This window comes from Oncorhynchus nerka, linkage group LG3 (genome assembly GCF_034236695.1).
Source record: "Oncorhynchus nerka isolate Pitt River linkage group LG3, Oner_Uvic_2.0, whole genome shotgun sequence".
Classification (NCBI taxonomy): Eukaryota; Metazoa; Chordata; class Actinopteri; order Salmoniformes; family Salmonidae; genus Oncorhynchus; species Oncorhynchus nerka.
In genome coordinates this window covers 8,891,638-8,907,992 of record NC_088398.1, presented here as the reverse complement: position 1 = coordinate 8,907,992, position 16,355 = coordinate 8,891,638, and the positions used below count along the sequence as shown (strand labels likewise).

Sequence of the window (16,355 nt, the reverse complement as noted above, 5' to 3'; positions counted from 1 at the left end):
TCTCCCTCTGTCAGGCTCATATCGTACCCAGGAGCCTATACTTAATTGGTACTGACCTAATTCTAACTGAACTAATAATGAATCACAGGTAGGACTTATGGTAAACAATGGTAAAGATTGCTTTGATGGGTTCACAGAATGTCACAAAGATTATATTACTCTGTCACAACTAACCTCCACACCCCTTCATCTGTCTCCCTCTCTCTGCTGTACAACCTTCTCTCTCTCTGCTGCACAACCTTCTCTCTCTCTCTCTCTCTCTCTCTCTCTCTCTCTCTCTCTCTCTCTCTCTGCCTCCTCTCTCTCTCTCTGCTGTACAACCTCTCTCTCTCTCTCTCTCTCTGCTGCACAACCTTCTCTCTCTCTCTCTCTCTCTCTGCTGCACAACCTTCTCTCTCTCTGCCTCACAACCTTCTCTCTCTCTGCCTCCTCTCTCTCTCTGCCTCCCCTCCTCTCTCTCTCTCTCTCTCTCTCTCTCTCTCTCTCTCTGCTGCACAACCTTCTCTCTCTCTGCCTCCTCTCTCTATCGCTCACTCTCTCTCTCTCGTCCTCCTCTCTCTCTCTCTCTCTGCTGCACAACCTTCTCTCTCTTTATGCCTCCTCTCTCTATCGCTCACTCGCTCTCTCTCTCTCTCTGCCTCCTCACTCTCTCTCTCTCTCTGTGACTCTCTCTTCCTCCTCTCCCCTGTCTTTGCATCTCTCTCTGCCTCTCTCTGCCTCTCTCTCTCTGCTGCACAACCTTCTCTCTCTCTCTCTGCCTCCTCGCTCTCTCTCTCTGCCTCTCTCTCTCTGCTGCACAACCTACTCTCTCTCTCTGCCTCCTCGCTCTCTCTCTCTCTGACTCTCTCTTCCTCCTCTCCCCTCTGTCTTTGCATCTCTCTCTGCCTCTCTCTCCCTCTCTCCTTTTTTCTCTCTCTATTCATTCTCCCTATCCCAGGTTCATATCTTACCCATGAGGCCAGTGGGTTGGACGAGCACGGGGAGGTCCAGGAGGCTTTCCTCAATGGGAATGATGCCAGTCAGGGCAAGAAGGAGTACCTACTGTAGCCTCCATCCCCAAAACCCACAGCCCTCCCCCAACACGCCATGACGGGTGGCCTTCTGAATCGACTGTAATACTACTGCACACAGACCACATTACAGACCACAACATAAACCACAACACAGACCACAACAGAGGCCGAAAGAGAGATCCGTCCAGCCCTTACATTACAACTGTGCCATACTGTAGGTGTACTGGAGGAAGGAGCGAGGGAGGATGGCAGAGATAGGGGAAAGTGATAATAGGGTCATTATTTTGATAGAGAGAAGAGATAACAAGAAAGAAAGCCTCAGCACTTTCCTTCCCTGTGGTAATTGGAGAGGGAGGGAGAAAGAGAGAGGAAAGAGAGAGAAAAAATGTGGTGGGGTCGGTATGGTTTCCAGAAGCTATTGAGTTTGAATGTTAAATTTGATTACTTGAAATTGCCAAAGCACATCAGCCAACAGAGAGCAACTCATCTATAATTATTTGACAACATTGCAGAGTGTTACCCTGAAAGTCTCATAAAGTATATCTGAACTGTTCAGTCAATTCTGCAGACGTTCCAGGTATTGTATTTGCCGTCCGTTCTGGGGAGTCTGCCAATGTTTTCTGGGTAATTTAGAAACCTTCCTGTTATGAATGACTGCTTTCCTCGCAGAACAGAACTTTTGTTTCTCTTCTTTGAATTGTCTCTCCCTCCCTCCCTCCCTCCCTCCCTCCCTCCCTCCCTCCCTCCCTCCCTCCCTCTCTGTCTTTATCTCTCCTCTATTGTTGGCCAATAAAGAAAGGATTAGTGCCAGTCTCCTTTCGTGAGTTAGAAGAAAGGGAACATAAGTCGACGAGACACATTAAGGAAAAGCATAATTATTTTAAAATGCCCTTAAAGGGATAAAAATGTTAAAATGTCTTAAAGAGAAACAAATGAGTGAAAGGAAAGTAATGAATAAGGAAAAATACATGATGGATATTTTTCTGAATGCCAAGCGCACACACACACACACACACACACACACACACACACACACACACACACACACACACACATCTCTGAATTCTTTATTTGTATAAAAATGTAAACAGTAAGATAACTTAAATGAATCTTTTAAGAAATTGAGAAAAATAACAGTTTACTATTGAAAGCATTATGAAGCTACTATACTAACACATTATTAGCCTCGAGGTACAAAAACAAACTAGTGTCCAGTGATCAAAACAAAAAAGAAAAGATGAAAAAAATGTTTCATTTGTCTTTATGAAATACCTGCGGTATTATTGCTTTTTTTGGATTAATTCTTGTTATTATTTGGACTATTATGATTGTTATTATGATTACTGTTATGATTGTTATTATGATTACTATTATGATTATTATTATGATTACTGTTATGATTGTTATTATGATTACTGTTATGATTGTTATTATGATTACTGTTATGATTGTTATTATGATTACTGTTATGATTGTTATTATTATTACTGTTATGATTGTTATTATTATTACTGTTATGATTGTTATTATTATTACTGTTATGATTGTTATTATGATTACTGTTATGATTGTTATTATGATTACTGTTATGATTGTTATTATGATTACTGTTATGATTGTTATTATGATTACTGTTATGATTGTTATTATGATTACTGTTATGATTGTTATTATGATTACTATTATGATTGTTATTATTATTACTGTTATTATTGATTACTTATTATTACTGTTATGATTGTTATTATTATTACTGTTATGATTGTTATTATTATTACTGTTATGATTGTTATTATGATTACTGTTATGATTGTTATTATTATTACTGTTATGATTGTTATTATGATTACTGTTATGATTGTTATTATGATTACTGTTATGATTGTTATTATTATTACTGTTATGATTATTGTAAATGTTATAACTGTACACCTCCCATGTTTGTTGTTTTTGGTTCTTCTATAGAAACTGCTGTCTTTCCACTTCTCTCTGACTCTGTCTCTCGAGTTCTTTCTATCTTTGTCTCCTGTGTCTATTTGTCCCTTCTTCTCGTCTTTCACTACTGTTTATTTTATAGTCATGTTGATATAGCTAACTATTTCTTTATAGGGGAAAAGATACAAAGCACGACAAAATAAAAAAATACTTCAGAAATAACACAGGAGACGAATCTGTTCCTCTTTAATTAGAAATGTTCTGAAACACGGTGAGAGGAGAAGAGACACAGCAGATGACAACATCAATAGAGAATAGAGAGCTAAAGGTAGGAAGATGAAAACCCAGGAAGGAAGGAAGGAAGGAAGGAAGGAAGGAAGGAAGGAAGGAGAGAAAGGCTAGAAAGAGCTAGAACAGACGAGGGGTTGAAAGAGAATAAAAAACATACGTAAGGATCCATGACTGCTAATGAATCATGGGAAGAGATGGGAGGAGAGGGAGAGAGAGAGAGAGGGAGAGAGAGAGAGAAAGAGGAGGAACAGAGGGAGGCAAAAGGACAGTCAAGTCAGATGCACAGAAAAATATGACACTCCCACTATTTCCATGCAATCAATACCCGATTCTGTCAAGAAGCACTCAACTTGTCCATCTGCGTGTGCGGCTGGATTCAAAAGCTGCTGGAGGTCGCTGCGTGATGGATCGATGTGTTTGTCTTCTATCGACGATGAGGCTCCGCAGCAGGCTGTCATAAAGACAGATTGTCAAACGGCAATCAAAGTAATGGACTCACCAGGACATGAGCTATACTAGCCTATACCAGCTGACGTGAACCAACGCTGTAGGCAGTAGGACAATGGAGACACCATGTCCAGAACACATCCCCAGGTTAGCTGGAATAATGACACTGAAACCTGATTTAGCAAATGGTGGGTGACACATCTCTAGAAGTAGTCATCAGAGCCTGACTTCATCCAGCAGTGCTCTAATACTAGAATGGCTTGTTCTATAACGGATAGTGTTCTAGAAGGATTAAACACTACCACGAGGACGTCTCAGTCCGTCTAAATCAATCATCAGAGAAGATGATACCCTGTCACATAACCCTCCCTGAGGTGACGCGTAAAACATGAACATTTAGCTGATTCATGTACTGTAACGCGTTTATATCAGTAGTTCTTCTGTTTTATGTGTCATGGACTGTTATGACAGGCACATCTCTTTCCTATGATAGCCTACCGTCATAAGCATTCTATACCATTAGTTCATTACAACCACCATTGTAGGTTGAGTGTTATATTATCCAATCGTTACGTACAGACATAAATGATCAAGTAAGACATGATAAGAAGGTAATTACACAGCAATACCAATTAATTGCTTATTTGTTTCACCATTAGACAAGGTGTTTTCCTAATGTTGAAATATCTCATGTAAGTACTTTTAAAGTACACATTCTTAACACATAATTTCCTACCCAATACCAGGTAAACACCAGCACTGTGAAATAGGAAGTGCCAGCAGTAGCACTGGCCCCAGTTAGCCTCGGTTAATGGTAGTAAGGTGACCGGAGTGACCTCTATTCTCTGGTAATGACCTTTGTGGTGCATCGGGCCGTGCTGTGCCGTTGTGGGCCCAGCCATTGATTGAAGTGGTTGAGCGTGTCGGTCGGTGGGCAGCGGTTAGAGAAGCACAGCCTAATCAGGAAGGACTGTGCTCTCAGGTAGACGGAACGTTTGAATGGACACCCAAGCCAGAACGGCTCTCCATCAATAATGTATTCCAGGCAGAGAGAGATGTTGTTTTTGTGAAGATCTGAAGGTGGGATTTGAGGAGAAACCGGTAGGCCGAGAGAAAGAGAAAAATAGAGATGGCGGATTGATGTATGATGATGTACAGGTACCTGTCAAAATTAGGGAAACACCAACATAAAGTGTCTTACAGTTTTTCTCAGTCGCTTTGGTGCATTTTTCACATCATCCCTAACATGTGCAAAATAATAAGTGCATTTCTCAGAACAATTTGTACAAACTGCAATATACAATAGATATGTTTCTAAAGCTAGTCAGTCACTAAAAATCCTTAGTACATCTCTCAAAAGTAAATATTCATGCCAATGATCATGTCAGTGTCATCAGAATGATAAGTCATTGAGTCATTGTTCACGAACAAGGTCGTCAAAATGTTTAGGCATGTTGTCAATGTAACTGTGTACTTTGACAGTATTACCTGATGTAAACTTAGGCTACAGTTTGGATGACAGTTACTGTATTGAAAATGCACAGGGCTGCACTTCTATAGCATATATCAATTTCAACAGTACTATTTACATATTACTGTATGTGGGTTATTGATTGAAAGAGACTGGACAACCCAAGGGGCACAAAGGGGGAAAAAATGAAATTAGAAAGAAACACGGGAGACCACCCCTAAGGCACAACTTTGCCCGCAGCACTGTTGTGCTGTCTCTACACATCCAGACGTTCCTGTCTGTCGGCCCACATATTCTCATCCACATCACACCAGATATTTCCCTTCCAATGCAACGTGGAAAGAATCTTTTGGAATGCCTTATCCATCCTCTGCAGGCATCTACTGTGATGTCCTCACATGCTGCATCCATTGCAGCCAGCAGGGTCATCTGTGTGTGTGGCTGACGATCGTACACCTTCCACCTCCATGCTGAAAATAACTCCTCAATTGGGTTAAGGAATGGTGAATAAGGTGGGAGGAATTCTATGAGCATCCTCGGGTGGGTCACAAACCATTGCCTTATGATGTTTGATCGATGGAAACTCACATTATCACAAGTGACCACATACTTTGGCAAATCCCCTCTAAACAGACCCTTCTCATCATCAGGGATGAGAGCCCTGTAGAGAGTCTCTAAAAATGTAGTAGATGCTGGGTGTTGTATGGCCCTATAAGGGGGATATGGGTTAGGACACCATGCTCCGAAATTGCAGCATACATGGTGATATTTCCTCCCCGTTGGCCTGGCAAATCCACAGTAGCTCTGTGACCGATGATATTCCGACCCCGGCTTCTGCATTTGGTCAGGTTGAAGCCAGCCTCATCCACGTATACAAAGTTGTGAGAGGGTTCACTTGAGTCCAACTCCATTATATGCTATATCCCAGAACACACAGTTGAATTTGTTTTGGTAAGGAAGAGTGACATAAAATGTACATATATTGCATGTTCCTTCCACAGCAATGGGAATGTGTGCAGTTTATGCTTACTGTACTATGTATCACTATAAAATGTTGCTGTAAAGTAGTTACATAGATATATGTTTTACCTGTACATACGGGTACCGTAGCTCCTTAACTCTGTCCTCATTCCTTTAGAATGGTACACAGGACAGCTGTTTCATACTCATCTGGTTTCTATGCAGCACCCTGTCGATGGTTGAGATGCTAACCGTATGGATGTTTTCAAAGACATCGTTGTCTTCTATAATGGTCCTTTGTATTTCCCTGAGCCTCATGGCATTGTTTGCTCAGACGACGGTGCAAATAGCCTCCTCCTGTTGAGGTGTGAAAAGGCGTCCTCTGCCACCGGTTTGAGGTAATCTTGCAGTCCTATGTGGGGAAAAATGCAGTGATGCATCGCACACTTTCACATCGACAAAAACTATGCGAACACACATTTTACTGTAAAACATACAGGTGGGTGCATGTAAGGTGCAGTATGTATCTGTATAGAGTAAATTTCTGTATGCTGTGAAATACAAGTGGACTACTGTAATATGAAGCATTGTAGGAAGTATACAGTATACTGCTTATATACAGTAACAGTGCATTGTACATTGGTGGACATACCTGTTCTCTCTTCGAAACGTTTGAACTATTGAGGACACGGTTGATCTCCCAATATTTGGCTGCACCCTTCGACCCGCCTCAGCCATTGTAAGGCCATGATTGACAACATGGTCTACAATAGTGGCCCTTATGTCATCAGATATGCACCTATGTCCTCTTCTGCCTCTTCCTCTGTTTTGCCTTACACCATGCATCCTTGCTCCTCTTCTTCCTCCTCTTGGCTGTTGACCCTGTTCGTTTCCTGGTCCATCCATTATTGGAAAATTGCAACTCTGTGTTGTGGTCTGTCTATATATGCTTGCCAATTGATTCTTCATGAGATGCACCTTTGAGCAATTTAGACAACTGGTTGATTGTTGGTTGAACTTGTTGGTCAATTTCACCTGCACGATTCATCAATTCACGTTTTTGTACAAAAGGTCTAATAGAAATGTGTAAAACTATGCTTGACAGTTTATGACAAATAGTTCAACCATTTTGCATGTAATGGCTTAAGCAAGGAACTAATGCCTAGATGTTTTGAGGGGTAAGACTATTCAACAGAGAACCATCTACTATATTTTGATCAACATGACATGAGCAATTGATAATGTGGAAAAAAGTTGACATTTGTACATTATCAATTGCAATTTGTTCAAAGGAATAAGAAATTGATTTAATGATGTGCACAAGTGACTAGATGATTTGGAATATGTACAAGTAGTATCAAGAAACGCGACACCATTCTTCCATGAAAAATTCCATAATTTGGTGTTTTGTTGGTGGTGGTGTCTCAGGAGTCACTCTAGAATCTCACGTACATGTTCCATTGGGTTGAGATCTGGTGACTGAGAACATAAAGAGAGCGAGATGAACATAGAAAGGGATGAACATGAAGAGAGAGAGAGATGAACATGAAGATAGATGAACATGGAGAGAGAGAGATGAACATGAAGAGAGAGAGATGAACATAAAGAGAGAAAAATGAACATAGAGAGAGAGAGGTGAATATAAAGAGAGAGATGAACATAAAGAGAGAGATGAACATAAAGAGAGAGAGATGAACTTAAAGAGAGAGAGATGAACATAAAGAGAGAAATGAACATAGAGAGAGATGAACATAGAGAGAGAGGTGAACATAAAGAGAGACAGAGATGAACATAAGAGAGATGAACATAAAGAGAGAGATATGAACATGAAGAGAGAGAGATGAACATAAAGAGAGCGAGATGAACATAGAAAGGGATGAACATGGAGAGAGAGAGAACAAGATGAACATAAAAAGAGATGAAGATGAACAGAGAAAGAGATGAACATAAAGAGAGAGATGAACATAAAGAGAGAGATGAACATAAGAGAGATGAACATAAAGAGAGAGAGATAAACATAAAGAGATATATGAACATAAAGAGAGAGAGATGAACATGAAGAGAGAGAGATGAACATAAAGAGAGAGAGATGAACATAAAGAGAGAGAGAATAGAGGGAGGGACAAGAGAGAAAGGGAGAGAGATAAACCCACTTAAAACCAGAGAGAGATATATATACAGTATATATATATATATAAATAAATATATACTGTATATACACAGTTGAAGTCGGACATTTACATACACCTTAGCCAAATACATTTAAACTCAGTTTTTCACAATTCCTGACATTTAATCCTAGTATAAATTCCCTGTCTTAGGTCAGTTAGGATCACCACTTTATTTTAAGAATGTGAAATGTCAGAATAATGTTAGAGAGAATTATTTATTTCAGCTTTCATTTCTTTCATCACATTCCCAGTGGGAAGTTTACATACAGTCAATTAGTATTTGGTAGCGTTGCCTTCAAATGATTTAACTTGGGTCAAATGTTTTGAGTAGCCTTCCACAAGCTTCCCACAATATGTTGGGTGAATTTTGTCCCATTCCTTCTGACAGAGCTGGTGTAACTGAGTCAGGTTTGTAGGCCTCCTTGCTTGCACATGCTTTTTCAGTTCTGCCCACAAATTTTCTAAACGATTGAAATCAAGGGCTTTGTGATGGCCACTCCAATACCTTGACTTTGTTTTCCTTAAGCCATCTTGCCACAACTTTGGAAGTATGCTTGGGGTCATTGTACATTTGGAAGACCCATTTACGACCAAGCTTTAACTTCCTGACTGATGTCTTGAGATGTTGCTTCAATATATCGACATAATTTTCCTGCCTCATGGTGCCATCTATTTTGTGAAGTGCACCAGTCCCTCCTGCAGCAAAGCATCCCCACAACATGATGCTGCCACCCCCGTGCTTCACGGTTAGGATGGTGTTCTTTGGCTTGCAAGCCTCCCCCTTTTTCCTCCAAACATAACGATGGACATTATGGCCAAACAGTTATATTTTTGTTTCATCAGACCAGAGGACATTTCTCAAAAAAGTACAATCTTTGTCCCCATGTGCAGTTGCAAACTGTAGTCTGACTTTTTATGGTGGTTTTGGAGCAGTGGCTTCCTCCTTGCTGAGCGGCCTTTCAGGTTATGTCGATATAGAACTCGTTTTACTGTGTATATAGATACTTTTGTACCTGTTTCCTTCAGCATCTTCACACGGTCCTTTGCTGTTGTTCTGGGATTGATTTTAACTTTTCGCACCAAAGTACGTTCCTCTCTAGGAGACAGAATGCTTCTCCTTCCTGAGCGGTATGACGGCTGCGTGGTCCCATGATGTTTATACTTGTGTACTATTGTTTGTACAGATGAACTTGGTACCTTCAGGCGTTTGGAAATTGCTCCCAAGGATGAACCAGACTTGTGGAGGTCTACAATTTTTTCTGAGGTCTTGGCAAAAAATGTTTGATTTTCCCATGATGTCAAGCAAAGGGGCACTGAGTTTGAAGGTAGGCCTTGAAATACATCCACAGGTACACCTCCATATGTATACATATGCCAATAAACCCCCCCAAATAAACCCCCCCCATGCCAATAAACCCCCAAATTGAACATTGAATTGAGAGAGAGAGAGAAAGATAGAGAGAGAGTGCATGTGCATAAGTGCATCATTTTTCACACCAACGTGGCCTGAAGATGAACAATCCAATTAGTTAGAGCAAGGCCTTTTATTTAAGGAGAGTGTTAGATTTACTCAGTAAAACAAAACAGCCGTGAAGAGCATTTCTCTGCTATAATTATGAGGGCGTCGCCGGACCAACCATGCTGTTATTACTGTGTGCTTAATTAAACATGATCAAAGCCAGATCTATAGCATCCGCAGCAGCAGTAGCAGAAGGCATGTTACAATGCAGACATATCCTGATCTAGTCCCAGGCTTAGTTCTGGATCAGTGTGAGATGAAAAGTTTGTTGCGTGATATTTTCTCTCTCGGAAGCTAGGTTTCCATCCCATTGGCAACAGATTTTCGTGTGAATATTCTAAAATCCGCATTAAAACAATATGCGCAATGTGTTTCCCACAAATGAACTTGATGCTGATAAAAGACTGTGCATGATGATGTAGTACACCTACAACACTTTTGCAGTTCAATTCCCAAGTACTGAATAAAACATTGAATTTAAATTGGTTTTAATCGCATTTTCAACTCTACTGAGGGTTTAGTCACAAAAATGTTTGCTTTATATAGCAAATATGCTCACTCTGGTCTTGGCACTTGCGCCCTAGACAACAGCTCGCAGATACAGTGTGGTTGATGAGATTATTATGGATAAAAAAGCAAGATTATTTTAATTTGTCAAATGGCAGAATGAGAACCTCAATATTTATTGCATTTTTACCACCCTGTGAATTTCATCATAATTAATTAAATCTGTAGCCTAATAAACTACATGGTTTCCTGAGTCGTAGTGGAAGGACCACACACCATGTCATCTTGTGACTCCAAGTTTACTTCAGTATGATGGTTATTATATAAATATTTGCGCGCAAAGGCATTTCCTCTGCTATTTCTCACATAATTAATTTTACCGACACAAAAAGATCCCAGCTTGTCTAGCGTATTTTGTTTGGCTGACATTTGGAACGTCTAATGACAAATTAGATGTTTCCATCAGGCCTGTCTTGACCTTTTTTATCTGAAATGTACTTTCCACAGCATAAAAAGGTTGGATGTAAGCCTGGTTAGTGACCTTATTTGATATGGGACTCAATAATTAAACAGCACAGTGTGTGAAAAACTAATTAACGTCTAGTGTGTGCTACTGACAGGTTGATGAATATATATGGGGAAACATACACAAAGAAGCTCCTTGTGAATCACACAATGATACATGGCGCTGTTTACACACAATGATTGGAACTTATGTTTGTGGACAAACCTCCAGGGAAATTGGATGTTCAGCAATTTCGATGTATTACCATATTAGACATGTGTGTAAACAGAGCCTAAGAGATTGAATTAGAACATATGAGATGAGAATGCTGGTGTTGTAACAACGGGTTAACACACACACCTTCCCGTTCCATGTTACACACACACATCTGGGCACAGCCTCCCTTTGAGTGAGCAGGATGCCCCCTGCACAGCTGAACACAGAGCTCTGCCCACCGTCTTACCCCCTGTGGGGGCCAGGTGGGGCAGAGGCAGGGGGTACCTGTTCGGCCCCCACCCGTTGTATGGGAATGGTGAAGAGGAGGGGTGGCACCAGACCGTAGAGCTGCGACAGGAGCGAGACCAGCGGGAAAGCCCAGGTCGGGGGCAGTGTGCCTGGGGAGAAAAGCAGGAGGGAGTGGGTGATGTGAAGGGGCAGACACAGGAGGACAAGAAGGCAGAGGGAGAGGCCCAGAGAGTGGGCACGGGGAGAGCTGCGTTTTGGGGGGACAGAGCCCGGACCATCCGGGTCCTGTCCGGGCATCACACAGACCAGATCTAGGTAAATGGCCAGCAGGCCATTAGGGGGAGCAGGAAGACAGTCACCCCATAGACACAGACCAGGAACTGGGGGCTGAGGACAGTGTCGGGGGCACACACCCCCCAGTGGCTCCCATGGATCTCTGCATATGTGAAGTTATGGAGATCCTCCACGTAGAACTTGGACAGGAAGCCGCCGTAAGGGAGGTACTTCCCGATCACAGAGCGGTCCTGGTTGTACTTGGGAGGCATCGGACGGGGAGGAGGGGAGGTCCAGTTGCCTGGGGGGATGCCCGTCCAGCCCCAGCCCATCCAGCCATCCCTCTTCCCCTCCCCAGGTGTCCAGGACGTTCCAGCCGATGAACTGGGCAAATGCGGAGAGAACAGAGGCCCCCAGCACAGCATGACCAGAAACAGGGACCGCCGACGTGTCACCAGTGAATTGTACCTGAAACAGAGAGAGAACTCAGTGGGTCAAATTAAGCCAGCATACACTGATGTTCTAGAGCAGGGGTCTTCAACCTTGTTTACCCAGGGACCCCCGCAGAGGAAAACTGGTGACTTAGAGACCCCCATCTTATGTTAGCCAAAAATGCATTTTTCACGTCTTGTCTTATCATCAGGTGAATGATAATGGCAAGGAGAAGTAACCTTAACCAACATTTTAACATGAATAGATTTGGTTGTCAGTTTTTCATTATTTTTTATCTCCCCACTTTATAATTGGAAGTATAAACACTAACATAGCCTATTAGCTAGACAAAGGTTACTCCAAACACATTTTTGCTAAAAGTAGCTGTTTAGCTGGTTAAAAAAAGGTCAAACTTGTTGTCAAAAATGTATATCCAAGTCAAGAAAGCATACCAGCAACCAGTTGTACTTTCTGTGACCCGTACTTTTCAAACCCTATGTCAGATACTCCAGTCAGCAGAGATGGGCAGTATTTCTGTTACATGTATTTGAAATATGTCTTTAAATAGATTTAAAATGTATTTGGCAGTTTACTTTGATACATTGATCTTTGTGGTATTTTGTAATTGTATTGTGTAGTTAGTCATTTTTGCCCATCCCTCCCAATGAGTGTAATGAGCTCCAATGAGTGTAATGAGCTCCAATGAGTGTAATGAGCTCCGATGAGTGTAATGAGCTCCAATTAGTGTAATGAGCTCAATATAAGGAGTTGAGAAATAAAGTCATCATCATTAGAAATAAGATTTACTCATGTTTTCTACTGTATGTAATAATACAATTGTTTATTCTGTTGTTTCTAGCGTTATTCATACAAATACAGTGCCTTGCGAAAGTATTCGGCCCCCTTGAACTTTGCGACCTTTTGCCACATTTCAGGCTTCAAACATAAAAGATATAAAACTGTATATTTTTGTGAAGAATCAACAACAAGTGGGACACAATCATGAAGTGGAACGACATTTATTGGATATTTTAAACTTTTTTAACAAATCAAAAACTGAAAAATTGGGCAAAATTATGCAAAATTATTCAGCTCCTTTACTTTCAGTGCAGCAAACTCTCTCCAGAAGTTCAGTGAGGATCTCTGAATGATCCAATGTTGACCTAAATGACTAATGATGATAAATACAATCCACCTGTGTGTAATCAAGTCTCCGTATAAATGCACCTGCACTGTGATAGTCTCAGAGATCCGTTAAAAGCGCAGAGAGCATCATGAAGAACAAGGAACACACCAGGCAGGTCCGAGATACTGTTGTGAAGAAGTTTAAAGCCGGATTTGGATACAAAAAGATTTCCCAAGCTTTAAACATCCCAAGGAGCACTGTGCAAGCGATAATATTGAAATGGAAGGAGTATCAGACCACTGCAAATCTACCAAGACCTGGCCGTCCCTCTAAACTTTCAGCTCATACAAGGAGAAGACTGATCAGAGATGCAGCCAAGAGGCCCATGATCACTCTGGATGAACTGCAGAGATCTACAGCTGAGGTGGGAGACTCTGTCCATAGGACAACAATCAGTCGTATATTGCACAAATCTGGCCTTTATGGAAGAGTGGCAAGAAGAAAGACATTTCTTAAAGATATCCATAAAAAGTGTTGTTTAAAGTTTGCCACAAGCCACCTGGGAGACACACCAAACATGTGGAAGAAGGTGCTCTGGTCAGATGAAACCAAAATTGAACTTTTTGGCAACAATGCAAAACGTTATGTTTGGCGTAAAAGCAACACAGCTCATCACCCTGAACACACCATCCCCACTGTCAAACATGGTGGTGGCAGCATCATGGTTTGGGCCTGCTTTTCGTCAGCAGGGACAGGGAAGATGGTTAAAATTGATGGGAAGATGGATGGAGCCAAATACAGGACCATTCTGGAAGAAAACCTGATGGAGTCTGCAAAAGACCTGAGACTGGGATGGAGATTTGTCTTCCAACAAGACAATGATCCAAAACATAAAGCAAAATCTACAATGGAATGGTTCAAAAATAAACATATCCAGGTGTTAGAATGGACAAGTCAAAGTCCAGACCTGAATCCAATCGAGAATCTGTGGAAAGAACTGAAAACTGCTGTTCACAAATGCTCTCCATCCAACCTCACTGAGCTCGAGCTGTTTTGCAAGGAGGAATGGGAAATAATTTCAGTCTCTCGATGTGCAAAACTGATAGAGACATACCCCAAGCGACTTACAGCTGTAATCGCAGCAAAAGGTGGCGCTACAAAGTATTACCTTAAGGGGGCTGAATAATTTTGCACGCCCAAATTTTTCAGTTTTTGATTTGTTAAAAAAGTTTGAAATATCCAATAAATGTCGTTCCACTTCATGATTGTGTCCCACTTGTTGTTGATTCTTCACAAAAAAATACAGTTTTATATCTTTATGTTTGAAGCCTGAAATGTGGCAAAAGGTAGCAAAGTTCAAGGGGGCCGAATACTTTCGTAAGGCACTGTATATATTTGTTTCACATTTTGGTTTTCTTTTTATATTTTTGTCGGAACTCCGGTTGAATACCAATGGTCTAGAGTGCAGTCCTGAGAACATTTGGCAAATTCTTTCAGGTGCACTTGATTTAGCTTTGGTACTTTTTAACCCCCTCTCTCTGACTCACCTGCTCCCCATGCGGTGCTTCAGGTGGGAGTTGAGGGTCATGAGCAGCAGCATGCAGACAGTGAACTGCCTGACCAGCAGAGAACAGCACACCAGGGTGATGCAGGTGTACAGGCACTGGGGACTCCTCAGGTTCAGCAGCACAGAGACAGGAACCCACACCGCACCCCCCACTGCCCCCACCCAGCCCAGACACAACTTCAGGCAGGCAGAAACACTCCCGCTCCGGGTAGGACCACCTCCACCCTGGCCTCCTCCATCCTCCTCCATCCCACCACCACCCATAGACATCCTCACACTCACCACGATCACTGACACAGATACCACACACTGACTCACCGAGTTCAGCCACATGTGCTCCATGGCTGAACCTAAGAGGGGGACAGAGACAAACAGGTGGGGGAGGTAGCAGAGGAAAACGAGAGAGGAAGACAAGAGTGAAACTGGTTGAGGTGTCAAACCTAGAGTATCTCTAAGAGATCATTCAAAGTTCCTTCTGCACTTGTCCCAACAGTGGATGTCCTATCATGGCTCCCTAGCTAATTATTACCATTGAACAATTGGCTCTTTCATCCCCTGCTCTCCCATGAAACTGGCTTCCAGGGGAGGTTGTAAATTATTATTATTATGTTTTTACCTTTATTTAACTAGGCAAGTCAGTTAAAGAACAAATTCTTATTCACAATGACGGCCTACCAAAAGGCAAAAAGGCCTCCTGCGGGGACGGGGGCTGTGGATTAAAAATTAAAAATAATACAAATATATAGGACAAAACAAACATCACAACAAGAGAAACACCACAACACTACATTTAAGAGAGACCTAAGACAAAGTGGGTGGGGTTATATCCTGCCTGGTTGGCACTGTCCGGGGATATTGTCGGACAGGGCCACAGTGTCTCCCGACCCCTCCTGTCTCAGCCTCCAGTATTTATGCTGCAGTAGTTTATGTGTCGGGGGATAGGGTCAGTCTGTTATATCTGGGGTAATTATCCTGTCTTATCCAGTGTCCTGTGTGAAGTTAAGTATGCTCCCTCTAATTCTCTCTCTCTCCCCTCCCAGAGGACCTGAGCCCTAGGACCATGCCTCAGGACTATCTGGCCTGATGACTCCTAGCTGTCCCCAATCCAACTGGTCGTGCTGCTGCTCCAGATTCAACTGTTCTGCCTACGGCTATGACACCCTGGCCTGTTCACCGGGCGTGCTACCTTGTCCCGGACCGGCTGTTTTCGACTAACTCTCACTATCGCACCAGCTGTCTCGAACTCTGAATGCTCAGCTATGAAAAGCCAACTGACCTGTTGCACCCTCTACAACCACTGTGATTATTATTATCTGACTCTGCTGGTCATCTATGAACATCTTGGCCATGTACTGTTATATTCTCCACCCGGCACAGCCGGTAGAGGACTGGCCACCCCTCAGAGCCTGGTTCCTCTCTAGGGTTCTTCCTAGGTTCCTGCCTTTGAAGGGAGTGTTTCCTAGCCACTATGCTTCTACATCTGCATTGCTTTCCTGTCTGGGGTTTTAGGCTGGGTTTCTGTATATAACTTTGTGACATCGGCTGATGTAAAAAGTGCTTTATAAATAAATGTGATTGAGCATGGCAGCAACACATGACAACACAGCATAGTAGCAACTCAACAAGGCAGCAGCACAACATGGTAGCTGCACAAAATATGGTAGAAACATTAT

General features: G+C 42.1%; 1 protein-coding gene and 1 pseudogene across 4 annotated transcripts in view; one reads left to right on the top strand and one right to left on the bottom strand.

Annotated features, from left to right (window-relative positions):
* The window catches only part of LOC115120940 (cell adhesion molecule 4-like), a 222,131-nt gene extending 220,558 nt beyond the window's left edge, over nt 1-1,573 (top strand). For 3 of the 4 annotated variants that reach the window (XM_065008027.1, XM_065008021.1, XM_065008028.1), the window contains one exon: nt 938-1,573. In XM_065008027.1, the coding sequence (XP_064864099.1) occupies nt 938-1,047 (110 nt within the window). In that variant the 3' untranslated portion in view covers nt 1,048-1,573. Of the gene's footprint in view, nt 1-14; nt 89-937 lie in introns of all 4 variants that reach the window. The other variant, XM_065008024.1, reaches the window with a different exon arrangement.
* Nucleotides 1,574-9,711: 8,138 nt separating this feature from the next.
* On the bottom strand, nt 9,712-16,116 carry LOC115120941 (uncharacterized; annotated as a pseudogene).
* Between the last annotated feature and the right edge of the window lie 239 nt (nt 16,117-16,355).